Source organism: Lipophrys pholis (genome assembly GCF_963383615.2).
Source record: "Lipophrys pholis genome assembly, chromosome: 11".
NCBI classification, from domain to species: domain Eukaryota; kingdom Metazoa; phylum Chordata; class Actinopteri; order Blenniiformes; family Blenniidae; genus Lipophrys; species Lipophrys pholis.
Window position 1 is genome coordinate 23,202,347 of NC_137631.1, and position 27,895 is coordinate 23,230,241.

At 41.1% G+C, this 27,895-nt stretch overlaps 1 protein-coding gene across 1 annotated transcript; it reads left to right on the top strand.

Moving 5' to 3' along the window:
- On the top strand, window positions 1–27,895 carry sf3b3 (splicing factor 3b, subunit 3). Its single transcript, XM_080475457.1, has 27 exons — window positions 1–112; window positions 1,058–1,201; window positions 2,017–2,172; window positions 2,379–2,549; window positions 3,627–3,799; window positions 4,091–4,232; window positions 4,864–4,976; window positions 5,180–5,317; window positions 5,753–5,856; window positions 5,955–6,120; window positions 6,229–6,324; window positions 7,086–7,158; window positions 8,882–9,033; window positions 9,451–9,606; window positions 10,428–10,583; window positions 12,212–12,355; window positions 12,683–12,805; window positions 13,014–13,168; window positions 13,807–13,981; window positions 15,013–15,218; window positions 16,995–17,151; window positions 20,281–20,406; window positions 22,920–23,132; window positions 23,261–23,359; window positions 26,328–26,471; window positions 26,585–26,689; window positions 26,775–27,895. Exons 2-27 carry the CDS (start codon window positions 1,132–1,134, stop codon window positions 26,913–26,915), a joined length of 3,654 nt encoding a protein of 1,217 aa, XP_080331583.1. The 5' UTR covers window positions 1–112; window positions 1,058–1,131; the 3' UTR covers window positions 26,916–27,895.

Here is a 27,895-nt window from a genome sequence, read left to right on the forward strand (position 1 = left end):
TGGCAGCGGAAGGACCCCGTGACGGCGGCTCGTCGTTAGCTTCATGGAGTCTTAAACAGTGTGAATGAAACTTTATCCAACTGATATCAGAGTCATCTCACTCCAAACACTGGTAATTATCCGATTCTACAAATCTACTGTTCGTATGGGATCTATCTGATTCGCGATGCATGTAACGTCTGCACGGGATGAAGTTAAAAGAGCCGGAAACGGAATGGATGCGTCCGGAAAAAGTGGCGCTTTGAATGAATGGAATCTCCGCTGTGGCGCTGCTTGTTGAAGTTATCAAACCTAACATTTAGAGATGTTGTAGCACCGTTTAGTGCATTGGGTAGAAAAGCAGACAGCAATCGGTGGATAAAATCTATCCAGCAAATCTTACAAAACGTCATAGCATTGATGTTATAACCGGATGCTAATGTTAGCAGCTAACCTAGCACTCCAAAGTTTTGTCTTTCAGTTTGTAAAATCTGTTGCTCACATTTTAAAGCAGCATGATGAAATGCGTTTATATAGGTGCAAGGTAATTAATTGCCATGCGTAAGTGCGTTAATAAATTTAAAGAGCTCTTAAACGAGGTTAACCCAGAAGGCAAGGTAAATGTATTTATATAGCACCATTCACATTAAAACAAGGCGATTATGATATCAAAATGAAGTGATTAAGAAAGGTTTGTAAAAGATAATGAATGAAGTAAAGGTTTTATCAAGACAAAGGTAATAAAATAAGTGATTGGAAAGCCTGAGAAGACGACTTTAAGTCCTTAATTTAAAGAAATAAAATAAAAGTGAGCGTGTCCTCAGGTATTAAGGAACTTCGTAACTAAAATCTTCACCATGTTTACTTCTGACTCTCAAACACTCAAGTTTCATATTGCAAAAGTAAATCTGAGCTCTAATTAGACTCAAGACCATTCAAAGCTTCATAGACCAGATGTTAGATTATGAAGTCAATCATTTGACACACATACAGCCAGTGCAGAGTTTTAAGTGGGGAAGCCACTTAATTTATTTGTTTCTACTCATGCTTCAACACTCTCTCCTGTCTATTCTTGCAGCTTTGAGCCGGGCCAAGCGGTCTGACAGCTGCCCATCATCATCATCACTTTGTGCAAACTGTGGAAAGGGAACCATGTTTTTATATAACATCACTCTGCAGCGTGCCACGGGCATCTCGCATGCCATCCATGGAAACTTCTCAGGTGGGTTTGATGTCCTTGTGTACCTACTATCTCATTAATTACATTGTAGAAGCATCAGCCATATACAGTGGTCTGCTGATGCATCTGTCGCGCAACAAGACAAGACCAGGCCTTGCAGACTGGTTAAAAAGGCCAGCTCTGTCCTTGGCATGCCCCTGGACACCATTGAGGTGGTGGGTGAGAGGAGGATCTCAACTAAGCTGAAATCTGTAATGAACAGCATCTCTCACCCTCTCCATGACACTGGGAGCTCTAACAAGCTGCTTCAGTGGCAGACTGCTGCAGCCACAGTAGGAAGGAGTGCTACCACAGGGCAATTTATACTATATAACTGCAGCTCTCAACCTAGTGTGTACTGCAAATGTTCTTATTGGATATGTGCTTTTTTAATATTATATTCGCTGTGGGATGGATTGTTTGACCTCAGCACTCGCAGTCTTCACCCTTAGAAGACATGCTATATTAAGATTTGCATACAAAAGGAAGTCAAAAATGCTAATTCAATGAATCAACCCATTCTCTACAGAGACAGGCATCAGGTGCTGCTTAAGTGAAGGATGGAGTGTGGTTATGTTGCTTCAAACTATAAATTAAAAGAAGTACAACTTTTTGGCATAATTCTAAGGAATAGGTGCCTGTGTTACATCCTAAAAAGTTCTTTCTTCGGTATTCTCTCGCTTTTGGTGTGGTTTGCATCGCCTGAAGATAGATTTTAGTATTTGTAACAATGAACACAAATCTAGATGTTATTCTTCATGCACCAAAAACAACACTTAGTGGTTAAATGCTGACGTGAGATGTGTGTGTTTCGGCAGGAACCAAGATGCAGGAGATTGTCGTCTCAAGGGGGAAGATCTTGGAGTTACTGAGGCCGGATGCAAACACTGGAAAGGTGCACACTCTCCTCACAGTGGAAGTCTTTGGCATCATAAGATCACTGATGGCCTTCAGGCTTACTGGAGGAACCAAAGGTAAGTAACAAGGGCTACATGGATGTTAAAATCATCATACATATATGCTGTACACTGTGTACTTAATCAGCTTTGAATATTTTTTTGTTAAAGATCAAGGTAGTTAAATAAATGAAAGCAAAGTTACAGTTGTACGATCCCATGTGGGGGGCATAATATGTGATATATGTTGTATTCATGAATGGACGTATGTCTTGTATTCATAGATTACATTGTTGTGGGAAGCGACAGCGGTCGTATTGTCATCTTGGAGTATCATCCTTCCAAAAACATGTTTGAGAAGATCCACCAGGAGACATTTGGGAAGAGCGGCTGCAGACGCATCGTTCCCGGACAGTTCCTCGCCGTGGACCCAAAGGGCAGAGCTGTGATGATAGGTACCTTTTTAGTGCATGTTGTTTGAAACACAGACCTAATGTATGTGAAAACATCTTAACCAGTCAATTTTTAGTATTTATTTGATATAGTTCTATTTGTTTTGATGTCTTATTTCAGTTGCACATTTCCCTCTGGGATTAAGAAGTAATTCCATTCTTTTTATCAGCATCTTACTGTGCATTTAGTCTAGTCCAATTATATTATCAGCTGAAAAATCTGTAGTTAGGTACACTTTGTATTTAGGTGTACCAAGTTATAGACAAAAACAATAGAGGCCTTTTTTTTTTTTTTTTTACTTCATGAAATTACCCCGCACATTGCATCAAAGTGCAGCATTGTTGTATTCAGTATATATTAATCCAAGGAAATGTACTACAGAGACAGAAATGTTTACGATTGCAATTATGGTGATGTCAGCAACAGTTTAGGACCTGTTAATTGCACCTGCTTTGATTAGTACTAGAATTTAAATTTACAATATTGATCTCATCTCACTTGGCTCTTAAAACTTTAACTTAAGTGCAATATCAACTTCTGCCTAATGCTGAAATGTATAAATATTCTGTTGCCACTGACAATATTTTGCCTCCATACATGTAATTAATAATAGCCATATGATTTATGTTATCCAGCGGGAGAAAAAAAAACTACCAGCAAAGGGGAAAAATGTTTTTGGACCTTATAATGGTCTTCTGATGAGATGTGTATCACACATTTGTAACATGAACTTCTGATCATTCTGATTCTTATCATATATCAGAAAGTCATCTTGAAAAAAGCAAACAACTAAATTGCAATTAGTGTACACACTAATTACACATTAAAAGTTTACTCCCATACAATCAACATATGTCCAGTTTTTCTAATTATAAAAGGCTTAATCCAGACTACAAATATTATTCAGTACATTACGTATCCAAAATGTTTGTGTAATGCAGATAAAATCAACTTGAATTGACTTGTGTAACAAACAGATGTTACATGGAGGAAGTTGTGTGTGTTGCATGTTAGAAAATTGGAATGTTTATTTCTGTTTGCAGTGAAAAACAAAAAAAATTTCTCCATCTTCTCCTTAGGGGCAATAGAGAAACAGAAGTTGGTTTATATTCTGAACAGAGACGCAGCCGCGAGACTGACCATCTCCTCTCCACTGGAAGCTCATAAAGCCAACACGCTGGTTTACCATGTGGTTGGAGTCGATGTTGGCTTTGAAAATCCAATGTTTGCCTGCTTGGAAATGGACTATGAGGTGAGGTTGTTTAAAAGAAAGGAAAATATAAGTATCATTTTTCACATAAATCAAACTGATGTGATGAGTTTCTCATGTCTCTTCTCTGACTGTCACTGGAGAAAAGATTAAAATCTCTGATCGCAGCATAAACTTGAATTTTCAGGCATGAAATGTAATTCATCAAACCTCAACTTTAAGAGGTCGTTTTGTTATTGTCCTGGTCTTAATTCGTTCAGAATTGATGTCCCTCCCACTTACATCGTATGCCATTCAACATCTGGTCTTCGGGAATGTGTTTGCTCTTCCCAGGAAGCTGACAATGATCCCACAGGAGAAGCAGCAGCCAACACGCAGCAGACACTCACCTTTTACGAGCTGGACCTCGGCTTGAATCATGTGGTCCGCAAGTACAGTGAAGCTTTGGAGGAGCATGGGAATTTCCTCATCACAGGTGAGCATTTGGCAACAATTGGTCTGAGATTAATGCTAAAGGAGGAAGTGGGAAAGACAATAGCCAGAGACGTTTGAAAAATTGAGCTTTCTATGAAATGGTTCTGCATTCCAATAACCTTAGATACGGAGTTGGCTTCTAATCTGGTGAAAGTACATCCGTGTTGTTGATGTGATGAGTTCTTCATGTCTCTTCTCTGAAAAATGATGGAGAAAGATTCATCCTCTCTGATCGCAGCACAAGTTTAGGAAAAAAGCATTAAGTACATTAAGCAGGATTTAATGTATTGTGTATTGTTTAGGTCTAAAAAATTGTAATATGATGCAAAAAAATACATGAAATGGTTGCATACAAAGTCCTACATTAAGCATGATATCAGCTAAAGTTACCCTTAGTGTAAACTGTACAACAGTCTTTTTCTTTTCTTCTTTTCTTAACTCGTATCTCTAGAAAAAGTGTAATAGTCTAATCATCTATATTACTGCAGCGTCTCCCTCTTTCCTCCTCCAACACTGAGCAGGAGCAAAGTCCCTTAAATTGTTAAACACAGCTCACTTGTACGTGTTTATGCTGTTTACGTGATCATCTGTGTAATTTTAAAAGTCCGTCCTAATTGTTGCTTTCTGTCCAGTCCCTGGTGGTTCCGACGGGCCCAGTGGAGTTTTAATCTGCTCTGAAAACTACATCACATACAAGAACTTTGGAGATCAACCTGACATCCGCTGCCCCATCCCACGGCGCAGAGTGAGTCCTCCATATTGCAGACATTAAAGTCCAGCAGGTTTTATAACAACTCTCCAAATTTAACATGAATGCTATGATATAGGATATGATAAAAGGGTGTATTTAAAAATAACAATAAATATTATTTTAGGTGATTCTTGAACAAATGTACCTAAAGTAATTTTGTGCTTTTTATTAATCTTTTCCTTCGCTTTCTCCAACAGAATGACCTGGATGACCCCGAGCGCGGCATGATATTCGTCTGCTCCGCAACTCACAAGACCAAGTCCATGTTCTTCTTCCTGGCCCAAACCGAGCAGGGGGACATCTTTAAGGTCACTCTGGAGACAGATGAAGAAATGGTGAGTCATTCTTGTCACCTATTTGAACTTCTCGTGCTCTGGGACCGACCACAGTGTTTTCACATTCCATTGATCTGTAATGAGAGCAGGTTGAGCAGAGCCTGGCCAAGTTGAAGTTTGTATAGGAAAGGAGAGGAAATATTTGAAATCACATGTACGAAAGACTGAAAAGTGATGGAGAGGTAAAATAAATGGGATTGGATGGTGAAGAGTGTGAGGTCAAAAGCCTTGTTTCCTCTGCTTGGTATGTACTAGTATGGGATGGTTTGTGATAGGCCGTTGGAGTGAGGTAGGAGGGTACTGGAGGAAGGTGATCTAAATGCTGAAAGAATAAATCTCTATAAGAAAACTTCCACATTTACCTGTTAAGGTTTTCTGTGTAAACTGCCTGCACCACATATGTTATTTTGATATTTTTGTGTGTTGTCCTCTTAGGTCACAGAGATCCGACTGAAGTACTTCGACACGATCCCCGTGGCCGCAGCCATGTGTGTCCTGAAGACTGGCTTCTTGTTTGTGTCTTCGGAGTTTGGAAACCAGTAAGTATTTAAACTTCGGGCTTCTCTCAAATTATGTTTTTGTTGGTGTTTTTCTATCCAACCCATCACACCTGTGTTTCTCCTTTGATTTGTGTCAGCTACCTTTACCAAATCGCTCACCTGGGTGACGATGACGAGGAGCCTGAGTTTTCCTCTGCAATGCCGCTGGAAGAGGGGGACACCTTCTTCTTCCAGCCTCGCCCGCTCAAAAACCTTGTGCTGGTCGACGAGCTGGAGAACCTGTCGCCCATCATGTCCTGCCAGGTGAGTTTACCTGCAAAGTTTAGTTCACTGGAACAAGGAGGCTTAAAATGTGAGCTCTTCGAGTTTTGAAATGTATCTTTTCTGAGTTTTGGTTTTTAATTCCCCCAGATTGCAGATTTGGCCAATGAAGACACACCTCAGCTGTATGTGTGTTGTGGGCGAGGACCCAGGTCTACTCTGAGGGTACTTCGGCACGGACTGGAGGTAAATACATGCGTCTTTACACACATGCATGTTGTACGTAAAGGAACAAATGTACTTTTGCTGGCTGTAGAACTGATGAGTCTTTTCATGTCTCTTCTCTGAATAAAAGGCTGAAGAGTCGATAAAATACTCTGATCTCGGCACAAATGCAAAATCTCGTGTTTTTACTTTGCACGCTATCATCAACGTGAATATTTAAGTCTTTTAGCTTTCTTTTTATATGTTGCCAAGATATTTATTCATTTACAATTATTTTAGAATTACTTCAACTATCATTACTTCAGTTTTTGCAACTATAAACAGGATTAGCTGAATATGGTGACCACCCGTTGGAGAGAATATCATGGATTTGAAGCTACATCAGTCCTTCCATACTGTTGTACTGTAACATAAAACAGCCCAAGTTTTCGTCTTCCAAAAGGCTGCAAATAATCGTCTTCATTAACAGCTGCTTTTCCTGAGCAGTAATAACACTTTGATGCTGCATGTCATCCATGTGAAGCAGTGGTGGCCTAGAGGTCAATAGAAGTGAGCTTGTGACTGGAAGGCCGTGGTTAATACCTCAGGAAAAGGATTCGCCTTGACAATCATACCATGATAAGCCATTGTGGCAACTCCAGGAAGTAGGCAACCAAAAGATGATCATAACCCTGTATATCATCTGAAAGTTAAGAAGTTGTTCTATTAGCCTTCAAATGCATAGAAGAAGCTGAAGCATGCAGGAAAACTGATACATATTTTTCTTTTATTGTTTCTCTCAGGTGTCAGAGATGGCTGTGTCTGAACTGCCCGGTAACCCCAATGCTGTGTGGACAGTGCGCAGACATGTAGAAGGTAATATTTCTGTTTCATACACTTTTTATCGCAAATACTAATCTAAATACGTTTTATGTGCGTTACCATGTTTGAAGTGTTTCCAACAACATGCTGCACCTCCACCGGCAGACATTGTTTGTCCGGTCCACCACTCGGACAACACAGTCATGTTGCACTGGGAAGCCAAAGTGTTCCTGCTTGCTTTACCAAGCTGTCTTAGCTGTTTATTTAAAAATAAAAAATAAAAAAAATCACATCAGTCCACCACGTACATCAGATTTAATGTTTCACTGCTGTATATACAAACATTACTTGTGTCGCTGTTAACCAGGGCTGATGTTTATCACTTTGCACCTCAGGTTGTGATTGTGTCTAGTCAAATAAACTTTTCAGAACTTTAGAATAACCAAACACAATTGCAACATATTTTGTAAAAATAAATAAAAAAATTAAAGATGCAGCAGGTGATAGTTGAAGGTCTGGTTCAGTGACCTCTAGTGGCTGTTAAAGGCAACAACCTTTCATGCACAGGTGCGGTTTAAATCCGTGAAGGCCCCTGCATACTCCTTTTTGAACCCATAAGAACAAGAAGAAAATTCGGCAGTGACGTCAGCCAGCAGCAGAAAAAAAAAGCTTTTTCGGCAGGACTGTTCATACTCTGATAAGAAGCTGCCGAACTCGCAGGCCACGCCCCCTCACAGCAGGCACAAGTCTGTGAAGCAGTGTTTAAACTTTTCAACTGCACAGTTTATTTCTGGCCTCCAGTGCTTTCAGAAATACATTTCTCTGAACTTTTTCAGTTATAAAAAAGTTTTTGTCCGAGCGCGATGTTAGTCCAGTTTTAACTACAGGAGCTGACAGCTGTTCGTGATGCGTTCAGGTGCATCACGTCAGCCTACACTCCGACATTTTAACGAGCTGCGGCGCTCGTACAGTAGCGCTGTTACAAGCTAAATATGATTAAAATATTATCGATAGTCATGAGCGAACTAGAACACGCATGCGCAGCACACGGCAGTGCAGAAGTTTCGGCAGTGCGGCTCCTACAGAGTTCGGCCAGGGCGGTTGGCACAGCCGAAACAAATTTGTTTCAAGGAAATGACGTCATTTTGTTCGACAGGACCCCGCACTGCCGAACTTTCGTCTTGTTCTTATGGAGTATGAAGAGGCCTTGAGACTGCTCAGGTCACAGCTGTTGTCTGTTACCACATCATTTTGTTTCTGGGCATCTTTTACTGTGAAGTTAAATCTCCTTGTGCACAGACCTCAATAATACAGCCCCTCCAGCAGCTTGTGTGCAGATGACTTTTTTGTGTCAGTTTTTTTTTTTTTTTTTTCTTTCACATTTTTTATTCAGGGATATAAAAAACTCTGCACACGTGTGAGCAGATGATCAGTGTTTGTTTTTAAGACCTGGGGTGTGTGGTTTGTCCTCCAACTATTTTGGGCAGCAGTGTTTTTGCTGCCCCCCCCCCCCCCCCCCCCCCCCCCCCCCCCCACATCATCTTCCTGTTGTACCTTGTAGTTGGTAATTACAAATAGCTCCAGGCTGTTTTACAAGACTTTACAGAGTAAAACTGGGCGGTTCGCGTGCTATTTTACATCAAGATGACCTTTTCATTTATTTATCACGCCTGAAAGAAAAAAATTGATGTGCAATTCTCTGCTTATGATATTTATTTGCCTAAATTCTCATCATTATTTATTTTGTTGTTGTTTTCTTTGTTCTTTTCTTGCTCAGATGAATTTGATGCCTACATCATTGTGTCTTTCGTCAACGCCACTCTTGTCCTGTCCATCGGGGAGACCGTTGAGGAAGTGACAGACTCTGGATTTCTGGGTACAACACCCACCCTCTCCTGCTCTCTGCTGGGTGAGGACGCCCTCGTACAGGTGAGTGAAATGTAACTCCACTCAGAAGAAATCTTAACACATATCAGATCTGAATTTAATTTGCAAAAAAAGCTCCTACTATAGTATCGTGCTTTTAAGAGTTGTTTTCAACGTATTTGTTCAGGATCTATTGCAGTGCAGATGAGAAATCGAGCACAGTACATTTTATTTAGCAGCAGAGTTAATGTTACCAAATGCACATCTCTACAGAGAGGATGAAGTGCAACGATGAGTGTTTTAAATGTAATACTCTCCAGTGTTTTGCTTTCTTAGTAAGTTTTTCCAAAATTGACGTTTTGTTTATAATTGAATAACAATTAACCTCTGCTCTGCTGTATAATGTACCAGGTAACTGCAGTATTAAGAATATTAAATTGTCTGTTGTCTCACGCTCTGTCCTTCCCTGACTCCACGCAGGTTTACCCAGACGGTATCCGACACATCCGAGCAGATAAGCGTGTGAATGAGTGGAAAACCCCTGGTAAGAAAACGATTGTTCGCTGTGCTGTGAACCAGCGACAAGTGGTTATCGCTCTCACTGGAGGAGAGCTGGTCTACTTTGAAATGGATCCGGTAAGAATACACATACGACGTTGTGACGTAAAAATAAAATAGCTAATGTTGCTTTGGATTGTTTTGTTTTTTTAAATCAAGTATTTTTTTCTGAGAAAAATTTGCCATTGTTGGGTGAGGAACTTGCAGTTGTTGATTAAACTAGAAACTCCAAATTGCTGGCCTGAGGGAACCAATAAAGCGTCTGAAAACAAAGCTCTATCCACAGCTTGTTTTGAATTTCATCCTAGATCAAAGTGAAAATCCACACAATGACAATGGCCAGTAATAACATTTGCTCAGGGCTTTTAGTTGATTTTATAGTGTTTTTTATTTTTATAGTGTTTTTAATTTGATATACAGTAGATTTTATAATGCTTTTAATGGATGTACGGATCGGATGACACTTTTAAATTTTGTTGTACTTGTTACAAAGACACTAAAGATTCTATTCTAGGTACATAGCTCTAGTTTTGAGTCCAGGTTTTCTGTGTGGAGTTTCCATTTTCCATGTTTGGCTTTTCTTCCGTTTAATCCTGTTTTCCCTTCTCAGTCGGAAAACATTCATTTTCGGCTAACTGGTGACTAATTTCCATAGTCAGCAGGAATTGTCACCCTGTGACCAATAGTTGAGAGAAACTGTTTCAGCGATTGGTGGATGGATACTAGAAAGAACATTCTGTAGATTTCCTCACATGCTCTGTGAGAACTTGATTGTGAGCCTCTGACTCCATAAAATATGATTACCTTCTTCTTCTTCTTTTCCTGACAGTGTCAATGAAGTATGTAGAGCTGGTGCTGTACGATTTCGGTTCTAATTGTCGGTATGTTTCTTTCTATAGTCCGGACAGCTGAATGAGTACACGGAGAGGAAGGAGATGTCTGCAGACGTCGTCTGTATGAGTCTGGCTAACGTTCCTCCCGGTGAGCAACGCTCTCGGTTCTTGGCCGTCGGACTGGTCGACAACACTGTTCGAATCATCTCACTGGACCCTTCGGTATGGAACAAACGGCACTCTTGGCATAGAATCTAGCAGAACCACTCACATTAAAGTCCTTTTTTTTTTTTCTTTTTTTTTTCTGCTTGCATTTATTTTATTTTTTTTGCCTAAAGCAATTATTGGAGTGATAGTTGTAATCTTTCATTGTACAGTGGCAGAAAGGTTTTAGCTCACTGTGGCTGATTTGAGACCTCACCAGGACCAGTTTTACTGCTTTAGTGATTGAGTGATTGACATGAATCTCTTTCAAGCCTCAGATGTTCAAGTCTCTTCTCAGATGTGCTTTCACACACGTACACTTTGTGCTCGATACAATTTGACTCCCTCTGCTCTCGAGGATTAGCAGTAATCACCCTTTGGCTTTAAAATATTTATTTTAGGAAAAGGCTACTTCACTCCAATCTGCAAGTACACCCTCCATCATTAAGATGAACCTCCAGGAAAACGTTTGTGAAGTGATTTTGGACTTCACGCCTACTCTTTTATTTGATATGGTCCTGTTTTGGATGAAAGCCAGGTTATGCAAATACGATGGCTTAGCAGCTAAAACTAAAGTTTATTTAAATGGAAAAGGCCTGAAAGATTATATTTAATGTTGCTATTACACTTGACTGCAAACTGTTGGAGTTTACTTTAGCTGTGCTGTGAGATTATACCACATGCTTTTAAAGCACACTTGGAAAACGTGTGGCGGCCTCATGTGGCTCCTATCAGTAAATGGTAAATTAGCCATATTTGAACCCAATATAAATTATGAATCTTCCTTTATTGTTGTAAATTCACATACATTTTAGTGGTAAAATTATTTATTCCAAACATTTTGTTTCAATAAGCTTTATTCATGTTAAATGACTAGTTGCAATTTTAGTACATTATTTAAAAGAATTCTCACTCATAAATAATGGTGCACTGAAGCAAGCCTGTTACCTTGACCTATACTAGTCTGATAGGATTTACACAAGACTTAAACGCCCCATAATTTTCCTAACATCTGGCGTTGTGTCCGATTGACTTTTGAATTTGAGACAGAAAAACAATTAAAGGCCCCGGTGGGTGGCGTTTTTAAAGTGGTTTAATGATGTGACTATTCAAATGTAACAGTCAGAAAATCTCAATTATTCACCAGAGGACTGTTGTTTTTGGTCAATTTCTGTCTAGTTTTTACATTCAAACAGCTCCTAACATATGGTGGAAGATACTTCCCAAACAAAAGAAGGGAAACATTTCCAAGAACAATAAAGCAGAGAAAAGAGGGAGGATGCTCACTTTTCATGTGTCCTTTAAGCAGCTTCAGTGGAGATGACTTCCTTCTGTATGCGCTCCACGTAGCCTGTCATGGATATTTGCTTCAGTCCCTTAGTTATGACTTTTTTCTTTTTCTTTTTAACATTGGACATATCTTGTCTTTGTCCATTATGTCCAGTAATTGTCCTGAAATTACAGATTCCAAGTTAATTATCAAGTTTTTTTTCCCCATCTAAAAATGATTTGTGACGTAAAGTGAAAGTTCCTGTCATCCACGTTTATTGATTATTTATTTGAAATTAAACACCTGTAATCATTGTTTGTGTATATATAGTATCTTGGTTTGTTAAGAATTCATTATAAGTTTTTTTTAAATTCAGGACTGCCTTCAGCCACTGAGTATGCAGGCCCTGCCAGCCCAGCCTGAGAGTCTGTGTATTGTTGAGATGGGAGGCGTTGAGAAACAAGATGAACTTGGAGATAAAGGAACCATCGGCTTCCTCTACCTCAACATCGGCCTTCAGGTATTATTTTGTCACACTTTAATAAAATTCTTCTAGTTCTAATACAGCAATTTCTACAGTGACATTTGATGAAACAACAGTGGAGCTACAGAGAATCTTTCACTCGTGGAACCCGGTGTTCTGAACCGCCCTTTCGTCAATGTGATTTTTTTTTATTGCCGTTGGCTAGTTAGTTTAAATGATTTCATGTCGTACTCAAACTTCATTCCCTAAAAGATGTGTAAAGCCACATTCAACTATGTAGTTTAATTTTGCCGTTTTTTAGGTCGCTTGTGGCACACATCTGATGTTACTTCCAGAAGTAATGACTTTGTCCTTGTTTCTCAGAATGGTGTGCTGCTGAGGACTGTGTTGGATCCGGTAACGGGTGACCTGTCAGATACCAGAACACGATACCTGGGTTCACGACCTGTCAAACTCTTCAGAGTCCGGATGCAAGGACAGGAAGCTGTATGTGACTCCCAATATTTACTTCAGATCAATACACATTTAAAAAATAATCTACATACTGCAGTTTTATGATGAAATGATCCACCAGTTGTTCTCGCACTATTCCCAATATTTGCCATGTCAGATGCCAGAATCACAAGCTGGGCAGAAGCTAAACAAATTGTTGGTTGTAGCTGTAAACAAATGTTCTCTTTCCTGTCACTCACAGGTGTTGGCAATGTCCAGTCGCTCCTGGCTCAGCTACTCGTACCAATCTCGCTTCCATCTGACCCCACTCTCCTATGAAACTCTGGAGTACGCCTCAGGCTTTGCCTCTGAGCAATGCCCCGAAGGCATCGTGGCCATCTCCACCAACACACTGAGGTATGGACGCACACTGCAACAGCCAGACTCTTTAGTCATATGATCAAGGTTGCATTGTATGATATGTTAAGGTAAAATTGGGTACATTATGATTAATATACTTGCATCATGTGTCAGACCAGTAAAATATATCATTTCCACCAAAAAATGAATACAATTACCGCTTTAATGCCTATCCTGTCGTAGCTGAAAAGATTTGGCAAGTGTCCTTCTCACATCCATGATTCTAAGACCATTTATTATATTTATTAAAGTCACAAAAAATGGAAATTTGGAGCTTTGAATACATATACTGGTCATAACAGTGGCCCTCAGGACTTCTGCTGCATAGACAAACTGTACCAGTGTGCCATACATTTCTAACACGAGCTTCTCTGTACAGTCAAAATCATTCAGTAATATTGAAGAATAGCCAGATGGTGGAAAACCTTTCAGAAGTGCTCACTCATTGCACATTTTTTGGCGATTATACAGTCATAGAAACCAAAATAAATCCTGTTGATGTAAGAGTTCAGGCTTGCATCGTGACATGACATTTTGATTTCTGTTTGGTATTTTCAGCAGCTGTTTGAGAACAAAGTATGCTGCTGTTGAAAGGTCTTTCTCACCGTCTCATCTCTTTCGTCTTTCTCTGACAGAATCTTGGCTCTGGAGAAACTCGGTGCCGTCTTCAACCAGGTGGCCTTTCCTCTGCAGTACACTCCCAGGAAGTTTGTAATTCACCCAGAGACCAACAACCTCATCCTGATCGAGACAGACCACAATGCCTACACCGAGGCCACCAAAGCTCAGAGAAAGCAGCAGATGGCTGAGGTGGGGACCTGATAGTCTTGTCTGGCTTGAATGGCAGCGTTAAAACATACAATACTCTGATTTGATTGGGAATACTGTGTTTGTTGGTGAAGTCACAAGCAGATATCTTCTTAAAACAGATTAGAAATGTCCAATCCTGGCCCTGAAGGATCACTGCACTTCTTTTGTCATCCTGCTTCATGATTGTATTTAATGTTAGTTATCATCAGGCCTTCTGCAGTTTGGTGTTGACACACTATCTACATTCAGGTATGTTAAAGCAGGAAAGCATTCAGGGTAGGTTAGAAAGTGGGAAACTTTAACATTTGCTGCATTTCCCTTGCATGTGCTGCATTTCCTGCATGATTAGTCGACTTGTTTGTTACTCTGTGCCTCTGTCCTATCCTTTATCTCTTACTATTCCCTAAATCCCTCCATTGCCACAGAAAAACACCAGACTTGTTAGGGATTTTGTTGTTTTCAGATGCCATTAGATTAAATGTTTTATGATTGGCGTACAAATAAAACTGAATATGTTTATTGCTAGACTTTACCGTGACACATGTTGGAGTCTGGTTTTATAGATGTGACATTAAGTCTGGAAGCACAGCTCTGAAACATGGTAAATTGCATGCTTTTACAGACGCCTCCAAATTGATGTGTGTGACCCATTTACAGACATTTCTAAGACCACAAATGAAAATGCAAAGCCACACATGCAGCAGTGCAGTGGTCCTCTTACCAAGATTGATTGTGGTGACACTTCAAGAGCTGGCAGTTTGATCTGATTGACGACCAGTTTTTCCAGCTTTCTCAATATTTATTGCTTTGCTGGCACAAGTTATGAGGGGGGGCATGGGCCTCTTTGCCATGAAATTGGGTGCCTAATTTATATGACTCATGTTCTTCTTTAGTATCAACCTGAATTATATTAATGGAACATAAATCAAATCTCCACACAGACATCAAATTCACCTTTCAAATATCTTGTTCTGTTCAGTCTTAAACCAAAGTCTTTCCAATCCTAAAGAATGTGTCCTGTGCCCTTGTAGGAAATGGTGGAGGCTGCTGGCGAGGATGAACGCGAGCTGGCCGCTGAGATGGCTGCTGCATTCCTCAACGAGAATCTCCCAGAAGCCATTTTCGGCGCACCCAAAGCGGGATCCGGACAGTGGGCCTCACTGGTGCGGCTGGTCAACCCCATACAGGGTGCAACTCTGGACCAGGTGCAGCTGGAGCAGAACGAAGCCGCTTTCAGGTGAGCAAGATGTACTTCTTGGCAGCAAACCAGCATGTGTGACAAATGGGGTGAGCACAGATGTATGGCAGGATGTGAAGACGTGAGGTGATGTGTAAAGTTTATGACCATCAACGGAGAGGAATCCAGAAGAATTGGAAATTTATGATCGAAGAAAATAGGTGTGACAGTAAATGTGGTATCTTTCAGTGTGTATTTTCAAAGATGGATGAAGTGACACTTATGAGTTCAGTTTGCTAAGTAGTACAGTGTAAACACAGCTGCTAAATAATCCAGTGCAACCTTATTTATTAAGCACTTAAAACAGCTGGAGATAACCTTACTGCTCATAAGATAGATACACATTTCATTATGTGGTCAAAATAAATGCCATTCATTTCTCCAAATGACAAAATCAGGAATACATAAACGCTAAATAAAAACATTGACGATTATGTGAAATGCACAGTATCACAGAATAAAAAAGGGCATATTAAATCAGCACCCTCCAAAGTGCTAAAAGCAAATGAAAATAGTTGGATTTTTTAAATTGGAGCTGGTGGAGACCTGTTTGACTGTTCCTAAACTTTTGGGGCCGTCTCAGTCAAGGCTGTGTCCATGCTGAAATTCTACCTATTTTTAAGGATGATTAGGAAAAAATGGTTAACTGACCCAGCTGCATCAGGGTTTTATAAACAGTGACTTAAAATCATCACTGATACTCAGCCAAAAGTATTATACCAGCTCCATTTATAGGTAAATAGAATTTAATGCTTTATGGCTTTTTAAGGAATGTTCTTTTATTCCCCTTTTCTGTTTTCGTATTTGATTTCACAAGCAATCCCAGTTGTAGGATTGGTCACATACAGTCAGTTGAAGTCGAATATTAAAGAAATTACTTCGTATCATTAGTATTAATCGTTTGTCCTGTTACTTAAATATTACTTAAATGTTGCTGAAATAGGCTTTTGAATAATGGTACTTTGAAGATGCAATATGTAATGCTTAATTAAATCTGGAATAATGTTAATAAGACAAAACAGCCAGAATGTTCTCATAAACAATGATTTGTTATTAGAATATTTTCCAAAATTAGCAGGTTTTCCAACTTGTCTCAGCCCATTTAGTCTTGCAATTCTACTTTGTACCACTGTGGGGTGTCTACAAAAACTTAGAGAACTCTCAAGAAGAATGGTTAAAGGAGCAATGACAAGGAAAGCGCCTGAGACGTCTCTGTGATTTCATCACTGTGATAAGAGTCAGACAGAAAAACTTTATTCGTGGTCTCAAAAGCATTTTTTCAGACTTCATTAGGAAATCTGGGTATGAGGAGGAAACCTGTTCAAATGGTATCAGTCCAGTCTCAAGTAGACTGAGAAACTGGTTCAGGCATTCATCTTCAGCCATCAGATTACCACCACCACCACCATTCCAGCAGGAGGGCGTGGTGGTAATCTGATGGCTGAAGTAGACTGAGAAACTGGTTCAGGCCTTCATCTTCAGCCATCAGATTACCACCACGCCCTCCTGCTGGAATTCCAAATAACTCGGTTGAAAAGACTCTTACTTATTCAGAACGTGACGGCGAGCGTGCTTACAAGGAACGAGGAAACTGAACGCATTCTGAATGATTAGGTCTGAGCTATAAAGCACTCAATGGCATGTCTGTCTCGCTGACTTGCTCCAAGCTTCCTCCTGCACGTTCATTGACGTCGTGCTGTTTCGATTTAATCATTCTAAAAACCTAAAATTCGTACTTCTTTTCCCCCTCATTTTCATGTGTTTTGTATTTCTCAGTGTGGCAGTTTGTCGTTTCACCAACACCGGAGATGACTGGTATGTTCTGGTGGGCGTGGCCAGAGACATGATTCTCAATCCGCGGTCAGTCGCTGGCGGCTTCATCTACACCTATCGGCTGGCCGGAGGAGGGGAGAAGCTGGAGTTTGTCCACAAGGTGGGTTTGTGTGACACCAAATCATGCCTATGTTTAATGATTCTTAGAAATTACAGGGTGCAATGTTTGGTGTGTGCATTCCGTGTGTTTGTATTTGTTGATTTCTGCTCTCTGAGGCTTTTGTGAGTCAATCAATGAATGCTGTCAGCTGCAGGCGTGGCCCTGGGGTTGTGTATGCCACTGGAGAGAGAATAAGGGAAAAATTCATGCCAAGAGTGGGGGATGATGGGCCTGTTTGCACAGACAACTCCTTCTCCTCCACATTGGCAGCTGCAAACGTAAAGCCTTGATTTAAATGAGCTGGCCTCAGATACTCAATTTTTCTGCTCCCCACCTGCGGAACAAAGTTCCTGAATCTTGCTGCAGTCTTCTTGGCTTTTATCCTGCAAACTCCGAGTGAACCTGTTCCAGATGATTTGAGGGGCCTGGGTCCTTCGTGAGGTGTCAGTAACATACAACGTATTTTGGCCAAGGACCATTCAGGATTTTATAGACGAGCAACAAGATTTTGAAATGACTGTAATGCCGTGCTCAGGAGTGGCTCCTTTGACGGTTTGCAGCTATCATTTTTTGTTTTTTTATCGAACATGAGAATAGTCCAACCTTCTGAAAATAAAAACATGAACACTTTTTTTTGTGTGTTCTAAGGATAGAAACACTTTTAATTCTTGCTGCTTTTAGTTGTTAGTTGGCTGATTTTGTACCGCATTGGTTCAAATGTAACCCAAAATTTGTTTTCCTGGGAATAGATCTAGGATAGTGAAGTTGTGTGTTTGAGGTCAAATAATCAGCTCTTGGGGTTTTGCCGAGTTTTTAACAGAAAGACTACCTAAGAAATGAACAACAACTGCAGCAACTCAAGCTTTTGGAAGTTTAAGATACTTGAAAATTGATAAAATATTTGACTCTTTTGAGCATTTTTCTTTTTGTGAAAGCAGTCGACTAGTCTCAATACAAAAACATTTAGCTGACAGGCAATTTTCTAGCCACTAAGTTTTCCTAGTGTTATGTGACTATTGAAATATAGGTCTTAGTCCAGATTACTGGCTTGGTTTATAGGCTTTATCGTCTTGGATTCTAACTGAGTACAGACATTATATTTAACGCCTAAGAATAAATATTACACCTGTTACCTTATTTCTGAAAAATCTTGTAACTGGAGCCTATATAAAAGGACTCCAACTGAGTATCAGACAAATTGAAAAGACATAAGTTAGATTAATCGACCCAATCCAAACCCTGATTCAATAAAACATGAAAGAATTCTAAATCAGAATAAATTAAGTTGTTTCATGCAAATTACTTAAAAGATCCAACATGTAACTTGTGTGTACCAGGCAACAGAAATGTCTTATAGTACTTTGCTGTAGATGGCATGAGTTCATGAAGCTTCAAATCATTTCTTGAATTACCTGCATGTGGAAACTCCTCAAAAACGGTTCATATTAATTTAGCAGATGTGGATTTACGTGATGTGACCACACTTGGACAATCAGCTCAAAACGTGTTAAGTGAGTGCTAAGAAAAAAACAGAGGACTCAAGGGTGAGGGGTGTTCAGTTGTCCCTTGCAGATCAGCCCAAAATGAAGTTTTTAGGACCACAGACGCAGGTCTTACTGCCCATTGCGTCAGTCACTCATCTCCGGGCAATTCCCCCCAGAAACTCCGGCAGGGTGGACACCATCAGGGTGAATCAGCACACACGCGTTTGCTACCTGATGTGGATTAACGGTGGAAATGAGTCACGAGGCGTTGGGTTGCACAGTGGTGCGAGCTGCTTCTTTGCACAGAGAGAAAGAGAGCGAAAGAGGGAGAGAGAGGAATTTCCCAACCACTTAACCAGATTTGATATTTCAGATGAGTCTATCTGGTCACTACACCCAGTATTTTCTCATGTAGATGGAAACCTAAGCAGAAACCAGTTTATCTATACCCCAGCTAACATCGCTAGGTCCAGTCTTGTGTGAACATGGTGAGGTCTGCACAATCCTCGGTAGAGACCACAACAAGTAGTCATGAATTGTCTTGATTATGTAAACACATTGTGTTGTGCTGTGTCTTTTCCGAAAATTGACCGTCCAAATGACGGCTGGACGACTCGCTGCTTAAAACCATCCTGCAAGTACAAGCACCAAACCAGATCCTCAAGTTGAGTCGATCATTTTGATGAACTGCTGTGAATGTGGAGTTCGGGGAAGAAAAGGCCACCAGAAAGGTTAATGAAAGCTACGAAAACAAACTGCAGTGAATGAGTATTAAGAGGTTTGTTGCGCAGTGACCAAAGTCAAATACCATTGGTGCAGCTGTGTGGTAGGATCTATGTTCCAGACAATTAACCTTAAACATGCATCAAAGCATATGATAGGCCTGTTGAAGGCCAGAGGAGAAAAGCACAACATCAGTTGGAATGACTACTTCTGCTTACGATCCATAACATCACAAGACACTGTTTGTTAGTCTCTTCAAGGCAAATTAAATAATGCGGTTTTTCACGTTGTCTTGCAATTAAACCACATTTTGATCAGGGGAAAGTCCTGAATATGTTTACCATGTGATAGATGTAATCTCGTCTGGGAAATGTAATTTACCAAGATATTTTCAACAGATTTTTAGCAGGGCACAATGGCATTAAAAAGAATAAACAGATGATACAATGGCCGAACTAAAGCAGGGCGATTTAGTTTGTTTTTGAAGTCTGAAAATAATGAGGCGTAAAGTTAACCAGCCTCATTTACTGTCATGAGATTACTAAATTATCATATTATCCATTGCGTGTGCTGTCATTATGCTTTAAGGTGTAGAGACCTTTTGATCGAGGTTTAATATGGTTAACCTATTAAACCCAGCTTTAAAGTCACATTACATAACAGAAAGGCCCTGTGTCAAATTGGGGGAAATAAACGGCTGATTAAAGCTTCCCAATAGTTACAAACTGCTTTGGCCAGTTTGACCTTTCCACTTTCTCAAATCTTTTTGATCCGAGGGGGTCTGGAGCTGAGCTCTAAAGCTGTGTGTTTAATAAGACATCGGAGCCTCCTTCTAAAGAGATTAATTCTGCTTCTTCAGAAATGCAACCCAACCGTATGCACCCAACGCTAAATTCTTCTCAAATTGTCTCTTTATTGCCAGACTCCGGTAGAGGACGTGCCCCTGGCCATCGCTCCATTCCAGGGTCGGATCCTGGTCGGGGTCGGAAAACTGCTGCGGATCTACGACCTGGGTAAAAAGAAGCTGCTGCGAAAGTGTGAAAACAAGGTGAGACGAAGGACTCGAGACAACAACGTACACACCTCAGTCCAGAGCAGGACCAACGAATGAGTGGGAGAATAATTCATGCAGGCTATCATTTAGTTACAGTTCATTTCCACTTCTAGTCCCTTGAGAAAATGAGCTATTAGTTAATATATTGTAGTCATTTTTGCATTTGTTTTCTCGCTCATTTGTATGAACTGCTGATGTTGTCCTATTTTGTTTTTGGTTCATCATTTTTCATTTGCGTTGAGGCTCATTTTCCAACTCATTAGTTTCTTTTCATCTATTTTTGTAATGTTGGTTTTAAAACCACTGTATAAGTTAAATTGAATTAATCACTAATACTAATTGAGGGGAGGTTTTGATGAGTAGATGTGACGATGAGCATCCGCTTGGTTGGAAGTTGTCAATTCCACTATGACAGATATTTTCCAAGTCTGTTTTGCTCCACCAGGTCACATCTGAAATAATGAGGTTGGTGGTCAATGACTAATAATATTCCAACACAAATCGCGGTCACAAGGGGGCCGAGCCTTAAAGCAACTCGCTGGAAAATATAAACTCACGAAAGAGCAGTGAGGAAGCTCTGCCTGACACAATTGTTGCTGTTATTAAGTGAAAGTGAGTGATCACTGCGCTGTGCTTTTCCGTTTATATCGTCCAATGCGTTAATATCACATAATCAAACTAAGTTACGTCATTTTCTGCCAGCATTCTTTCCTGCCTTCGGATGCGGTAACAGTGTTGCTTTTCACCTGGTAGATGTAGATTCGACATATCTTCGGAGAGTAATTGCTCCTTCAATACATAGGTTGCTCTGCAGGGTTTCTCCGTGTTTGTGAACTCCACCCCGTTCATGTTCACACGACAAGAAAACCCAGAGTTGTATTACCGTGTTGATAACCTGCTTTGTATTTAGCCTGATCAGGATCGCGACTGTCTGGGTAAGTTAACCCAGGTAACGGATAGATATCCCGGATATGTTTATCCCGGTTGGTAATATAGGCCTCTGGTCTTTCAGGTGAGATTTTGTGTCGCATGTCAACTGCGAGATGTATTAAATTGTGCCATCAGCATGATGAACATGCTTACTGCAACAGACATGACAAACCGCACTAAATTGCTTCAATGAGCTATGAATTCAAACCAAATGTCAACATTCAATCATATGAAGCCTTAAATTCCAGTTACTGATGATTACTGTTCCGAGAAGTGCGTGGCTAGATCTTTGTGACCATCGCAAATGCAAAGGATAGACACCCGCTATGAGCATTTGTTCGAAGATTAACTTGTGACCAACTCTTAGTTGTTTTCACAGAAGCCCACAAATCATAGAGTATTATTGTGGTTGGCATCTGCGATCAGTTCACAATGGAAAGGTTGAAGCATAGCGTGTCAAAGAAATGCCGACTTTGATGTGACGTCTTGTCAAGCTGGAGTCGGTTTCAATGGAATATTGGTGGTTTTGGCAAGTCAAAGCTGCCTCGGAGAACTCTTGACTGACTTGTGGTCATCCGAGACAAAGCTCAGCTTTACACTTAAGGTGGTTCGTTGCTCTGCGGACAATTTCTACTATTGATGGAAGCTGTGTCAGCGGTCCAACAACCGCCCGAGCCACAGCCGCCCAAGAAGTAACAGAATTATTGATATAAACATTGCTGACTTTGTATCGTGTTTGACAGTTTAAGAAAAAGCCTTACAAAGGTTAAATGAGGTGGGGAACTGCTATTGACATATTTATTATCCCCAAAGGTCTCATTCAGTGTAGATTCAGCTTTAAAATTGACATAAAGCATCTCTTTAAATTCAATTGTTGTGAGTGCTGGATTTCCCAATACATGTGTTATGTTGACATGTGAATTAAGAGCACAAAGAATCATGAGAGCAGGCTCTGCTGATGGAAAGCAGCATCCTTAGTGCTGAACGAGGCTGCAGGCCACATGTGGCCTCGGTGCGATTCCTGTATTTACGGAGAAATTACTCCGTAAATACTGTCATAATAAACGGATTTTACTGTGAAAAATATAAAATGCTCCATGGCCATGTTCTATATCATATTTTTCCATTGAGAATTAAATCTGTTGCCCATTTTAATCCCTGTGAGCACTGCCCATCATTTTCCCTCTCGGATAGTTTTTTACCCCAATGTAATTTTTGTTGGATTTATTTTGTTCTGGATTTGACAAATTCACAAATGAGTGACACAAACTATAAAACTAATGCGGTATAACAGTGTTTGGATGTGCACATTTATAAAAAAAAAAGTAAAAAGTAGACATAAAAAGAGGAAACGGGTAAAATTTGAGAAAATGGCTATTAAGAGGATATTATGTGACCCAAAAGCAGTAACTGGAGAAATTCACTATAGAGTTGTCAGTTTATCGTTATCCGCAAATGTGTTACTACAATGCAGAGAACAATAAACTGACGCACAGATGCATGTTCTTTTCACTCTGTAATGTAGTTTTATTTGACCAAATGTATCTTCATCTTTATGTACCTTCTTCATCCTCTAGCACATTCCCAACCTGGTGTCTGGCATCTACACCATCGGTCAGCGTGTCATCGTGTCTGACGTGCAGGAGAGTCTCTTCTGGATCCGTTACAGACGCAACGAGAACCAGCTCATCATCTTTGCTGATGATACGTACCCCCGCTGGGTGACGACCGCCTGTCTGCTCGATTACGACACCATGGCCTCGGCGGACAAGTTTGGAAACATCAGCATTGTGAGTCCGGGGTGGGGGTGTCACATTCTGTATTGGCAAAAAAAAAGAAAAACAGAATCTCCATTTAAAGAATGCACGCAAACAAATGTTTAAAAATCTTAACTATTAATCTATCTTCTTCATTCAAGGTACGTCTTCCCCCCAACACCAGTGATGATGTGGATGAAGACCCCACAGGGAACAAAGCACTGTGGGACCGAGGCCTTCTGAATGGAGCGTCACAAAAGGTAAAACCAGTTTTTAAGGATTTAGTGCGCTATATGTTCCCATGAAAGTTTTCTTATTCTGTGTTTGCAGACAATATCCTGCGGGCTTTAACAAATGGGAAATCACTTGTCAAATAAGGACATTTTGTAGTCATTACTTTTTCATGTATTTTTTCTTTTTGAAAATATTCCTCATAATTCAATTGCATTCAGTCAGTTACAACACTTCAACCTCATGGTACTTTTATATAATAAAAATACATAGAAAACTATAAATATGGATTTGAAGTTGTTAAATGCACAAATTCTTTCACCGAGAAGGAACGTTTGCAGAACCAGACTGGTTACTGGTCTTTGTTTCTTCTATCGGAGTTAGGGAATAGGAAGAGAGAAAAAGACAGGACAGAGTCAAAGAGGTTGACCTCAGACAGAAAGTAAATCAAACGGCTGAATGAAGACATGAAGTTTATCCTCGGAAGCAGCCAACCAGCATCTATTCCTGTTCATTTATTGGGTTTGGAAGACAATATTATAAAATAAATTCACACTGGGAAAACGGTAAAGTACGAACCATGTCCTCCACGCAAACTTTAAGAAAGCACATATCTGTGTGAGTCCTTTTCCCCCCCATGTGCTGCAGAGTGAAACTGTTCAGGAGAGCATCCAATTTTATTTTTGTGTCCGCTTTGTTTCGCACGACAAACGTTACGATTCCTGATTAGTGGGACTCGAGTGATTCAAGCCGGCTTCTGCTGCGGTTCAAATGTCTTAGCCAGCGCACTAATCTGCCTCCTTCGCCACGCTGACCTCTGCAGACACGCCACCGTCAACCACAAGTTGAATCTACTTGCAAATGCAACGCATCACACACACACACACACACACCATATTTTAAATTCTGGTCAGAAACTGTTTAGGTAGCACATACACTGGGAAAGTCCCTCCAATTTGGACATTATGAGCTGGTCCCAGTAGCCTCTGTGACACAGTGTTTGTCCGACGTTTCCACCCCTGCACACAAATCCATTTGAGTTTGGAAATGTACCGTTTCTATTTATAGATTTGGGTGTAGACGCCCGGACTTATATTTATCCAGGACGCATGTCTGCATGTGTGTGTACCCGACTGTCCAGCAGAACCTAATTGTCCATACGTGGCTGGACCCAAACGTTGTTTAACATTAAATTAGATGCATTCCCCTTGTATTTGATTATGGTATCTCAGAAGATCAAGGTCAGGGAGACACTGCTGTCTGACCAGCAAAATGAAAGGACTCACTGTCCTCACCCCAAATGTTACCCAGTGTGCAGTTAAGTAACGTCGAATGCATGACAAGCCACACTGATTTGGGACAGAAGTTCCATTACAAATATAGAAGTTATTGAAAGCAGAAAGACTTGAGCATTCAAGGTCAAAACACGTAACCCACTTGAACGGTTAATCCCTGCGGACCAATATTAACCCACTTTTTAAAGTTTGTCAGTTTTTCCTCTTTCTTCTTCCGTCACTGCACTTTGACACCCACCTCACTTTACATTATGGAGCCTTGTTCCCGCCGATGGAGCACTCCTCTTCCACCAGACTACTTTGACCCGTGCTGACCTCTTCCTCTTAACTCGGCAGCTCTTGGGGAAATAAAAACATCTTGTGAGTTGAACTGCTCAGCCTTTGCTGGAAAGATCCGATGTGACACTTGCACTCTGCAGGAATCCCGCACAGAAATCTTTGTGAGAAAAGTCCCAGCAGACATTTTACTGAGTCCGGAGCTGCAACATTTAGTGGTCCAATCAAACTGATCGCCATCAGGAAGCCGTATTTAAATTCTTCAGTCTTTTTCTACTTTGTAAATATATTTTCGGCTCATTTTTAATTCGATAACGGATTAATCTTTTGTTTACGTGCAACATTTTCTTCACTTTTGGGCATCAACTGTTTTTATCTCCGCTATCATGTCAAAGTTTGTGGAATAACGTCACTGATGTGATCAAATCAGCTTTTCTTACTTCCAATTGTCACACAGCGTTTTGGGAGTTTTTCCTAAAAGAACCGACTTTACAGCCTTGCAATGCCGTTGTCGAGTAAAATAACACAGGCATGGAACAAAACTATAATTTCACCTGAAAATCTCTCATAACGAGTACTTCTGAAACACGGGGGGAGATGGTATATATTGGAGATTGGGTTTAGAAGACGACGACGTCTCTACCAATTGAGCCGCGGCGCTGCATTAGCCTCTCTTCTTCTCTCGGTTATTAAGTACATGTATTCAGTGTTGGCTGTGAAACCAGAACAGAAGGTTATTAGTGGAAACATGTCCCCGTTACTAGTCAATAAAAGCTGCTACTGGTTAGTTATCAGTCTGTTTGAAGTTTCACAGAGCGTTGGGATGCGACCTCTGTTTACATACCCCCCCACTGGTGAGGGGGCTGCACACAGAGATTCTGTTGTTCCTCCTCAGAGTGCAGCTGTGTCCTGTGCTTGTGTGGCTCAATTTTGTCTGCGGCTGAGATTTTATTTTTAAATCTGCCCGTGCTCTGCTGGTCTCATGGCATCAGTGTCATGTATGTCCTACATGCAGTTTGATCAGCCTAATTCACCGCTTTTATTGCTACCCAATGGCGTCTTTGTATCCACGGTACATCCTGATGGTTACCTCTAATTACTGCGGCAGCGACTTCTTTTTTTTTGTGACGATTATTGGATTAAACCATCTGGACCAATTTCCTCTAGGCAGGGACGACAGTGTGTCTTCTTTGTGAACCTTGGCGCAGGCGCCGCCGGTGTGCTTCATTCGTACAGGCAGCTGTCAGGATGGGCGATCGCAGCGATCTCGCTTTGTGCAATGATCAGATTTGATCGTGTCCTCGCAGAGGCCTTCACGATTTGCAGATTAAACGCAGCAGACGAATGTAACGCGGGAGGAACGTTCCAAACGGTTCCTTTCATTTTGCTTTTTCTGTCTCTCACACTTCTTCTGTGTTTTTCCAAGGCCGAGGTCATCGTGAACTACCATGTCGGGGAGACGGTGTTATCTCTCCAGAAAACCACCCTGATTCCCGGCGGCTCCGAGTCGCTGGTGTACACCACGCTGTCCGGAGGCATCGGCATCCTGGTGCCATTCACCTCACATGAGGTAAAACACAACCTCAACCTGGTGCTCCTGTTGGTCCACACACACGTTAGACGACCTCATTAATAACTTTTGTCTTTTTACCATCCCCTCCACCCCCTCTCTCAACCCTCCAGGATCACGACTTCTTCCAGCATTTGGAGATGCACATGCGCTCCGAGTTTCCTCCATTTTGCGGCAGAGACCATCTCAGCTTCAGATCGTACTACTTCCCAGTCAAGGTTGGTATTCTTCCTGCCGCGCACCGCCTCTTCAAGTTGGTCTTTCTACCTTGGCTGAGTTTTAATGAGCGTCTTTGTGCTCCAGAATGTGATCGACGGAGATCTGTGCGAGCAGTTCAACAGCATGGATCCTCACAAGCAGAAGAGTGTGGCGGAGGAGCTCGACAGAACGCCGCCCGAGGTCTCGAAAAAACTGGAGGACATCCGCACTCGCTACGCCTTCTAATCACCCAAAGTGAAAATTCCTGCCAGTTTGTATGACTGTATATATTTTAAGACCACGGCGCAACTCCTTTGGTTGTGTAGCTGTACGTCCTGGCTTCGTGTCGGCGCCGCCGGCCGTCACATTGGTTACCCGCAACGCGTCACAAAGCCATCCGTTTGTCACTTAGAAGTAGAAGAGCGGGGGCGAGTGTTCTTGGTGTCAGTTTCACCCCCGGCCGTCAGCAGAAACTTCTCAGCAGTGACTCCCATCACACGGGAAACATGACGACTCGCTAGATTTCCTTCTACCCGTTTCATCTTCACACACTCCTGGATGTGTGAACAAGCAAATCACACCTTTTTCAACTTCCGGGGAAGGTTTTTAAAATGTAGAGACGCTGCATCTGATTCATCTGTCAGCAGTTTTGAGCAAGTCGGTTTATTTTATTGAAAGACTTCTTAGATGACCCCAAGTAGGAAGGCCTAGTTATCCTACTGCACACACAAGTTTGGAGCATGAATGAAGCTGGAAACTAAGAATACTTTTTGTCTGTAAGAGTTTGATGTCAACAAAATGAAAAAACAAAAACGTTTTGTATGGTTTGATTATTTTAATGTGTATCAATTGGATTTGTGTGTTTTGTAACCCCCTCCCCCCTCCCCCGAGCCTACCGGTCTTTGGTAACACACATCTGCCGCAGGCTCGTTTAACAAGCATATTGCTTACTCACCACTGGGAGCCAAACAGAAGCTGACCTGTAACCGAGTTTAAGTCCCGGGCCACAGTTCAACAAGTGTCACCGTGCTGCGGCATTAGACGACGGGTAAACTCAGACTAAATAAGTGGGTGGAAGGATCCTGAAGGTCTGTGCGCTGGGTGTTGTTCTTGTCAGTCCAGTAAATTCCCAACCTCAGCCACAGACATTGCATTCCTCGGTAGTCACTGAATTCAGGGGTTTGTGGGTCAGGTTTTTTTGTAAATAAAGTTGTTTTTGTACTTTA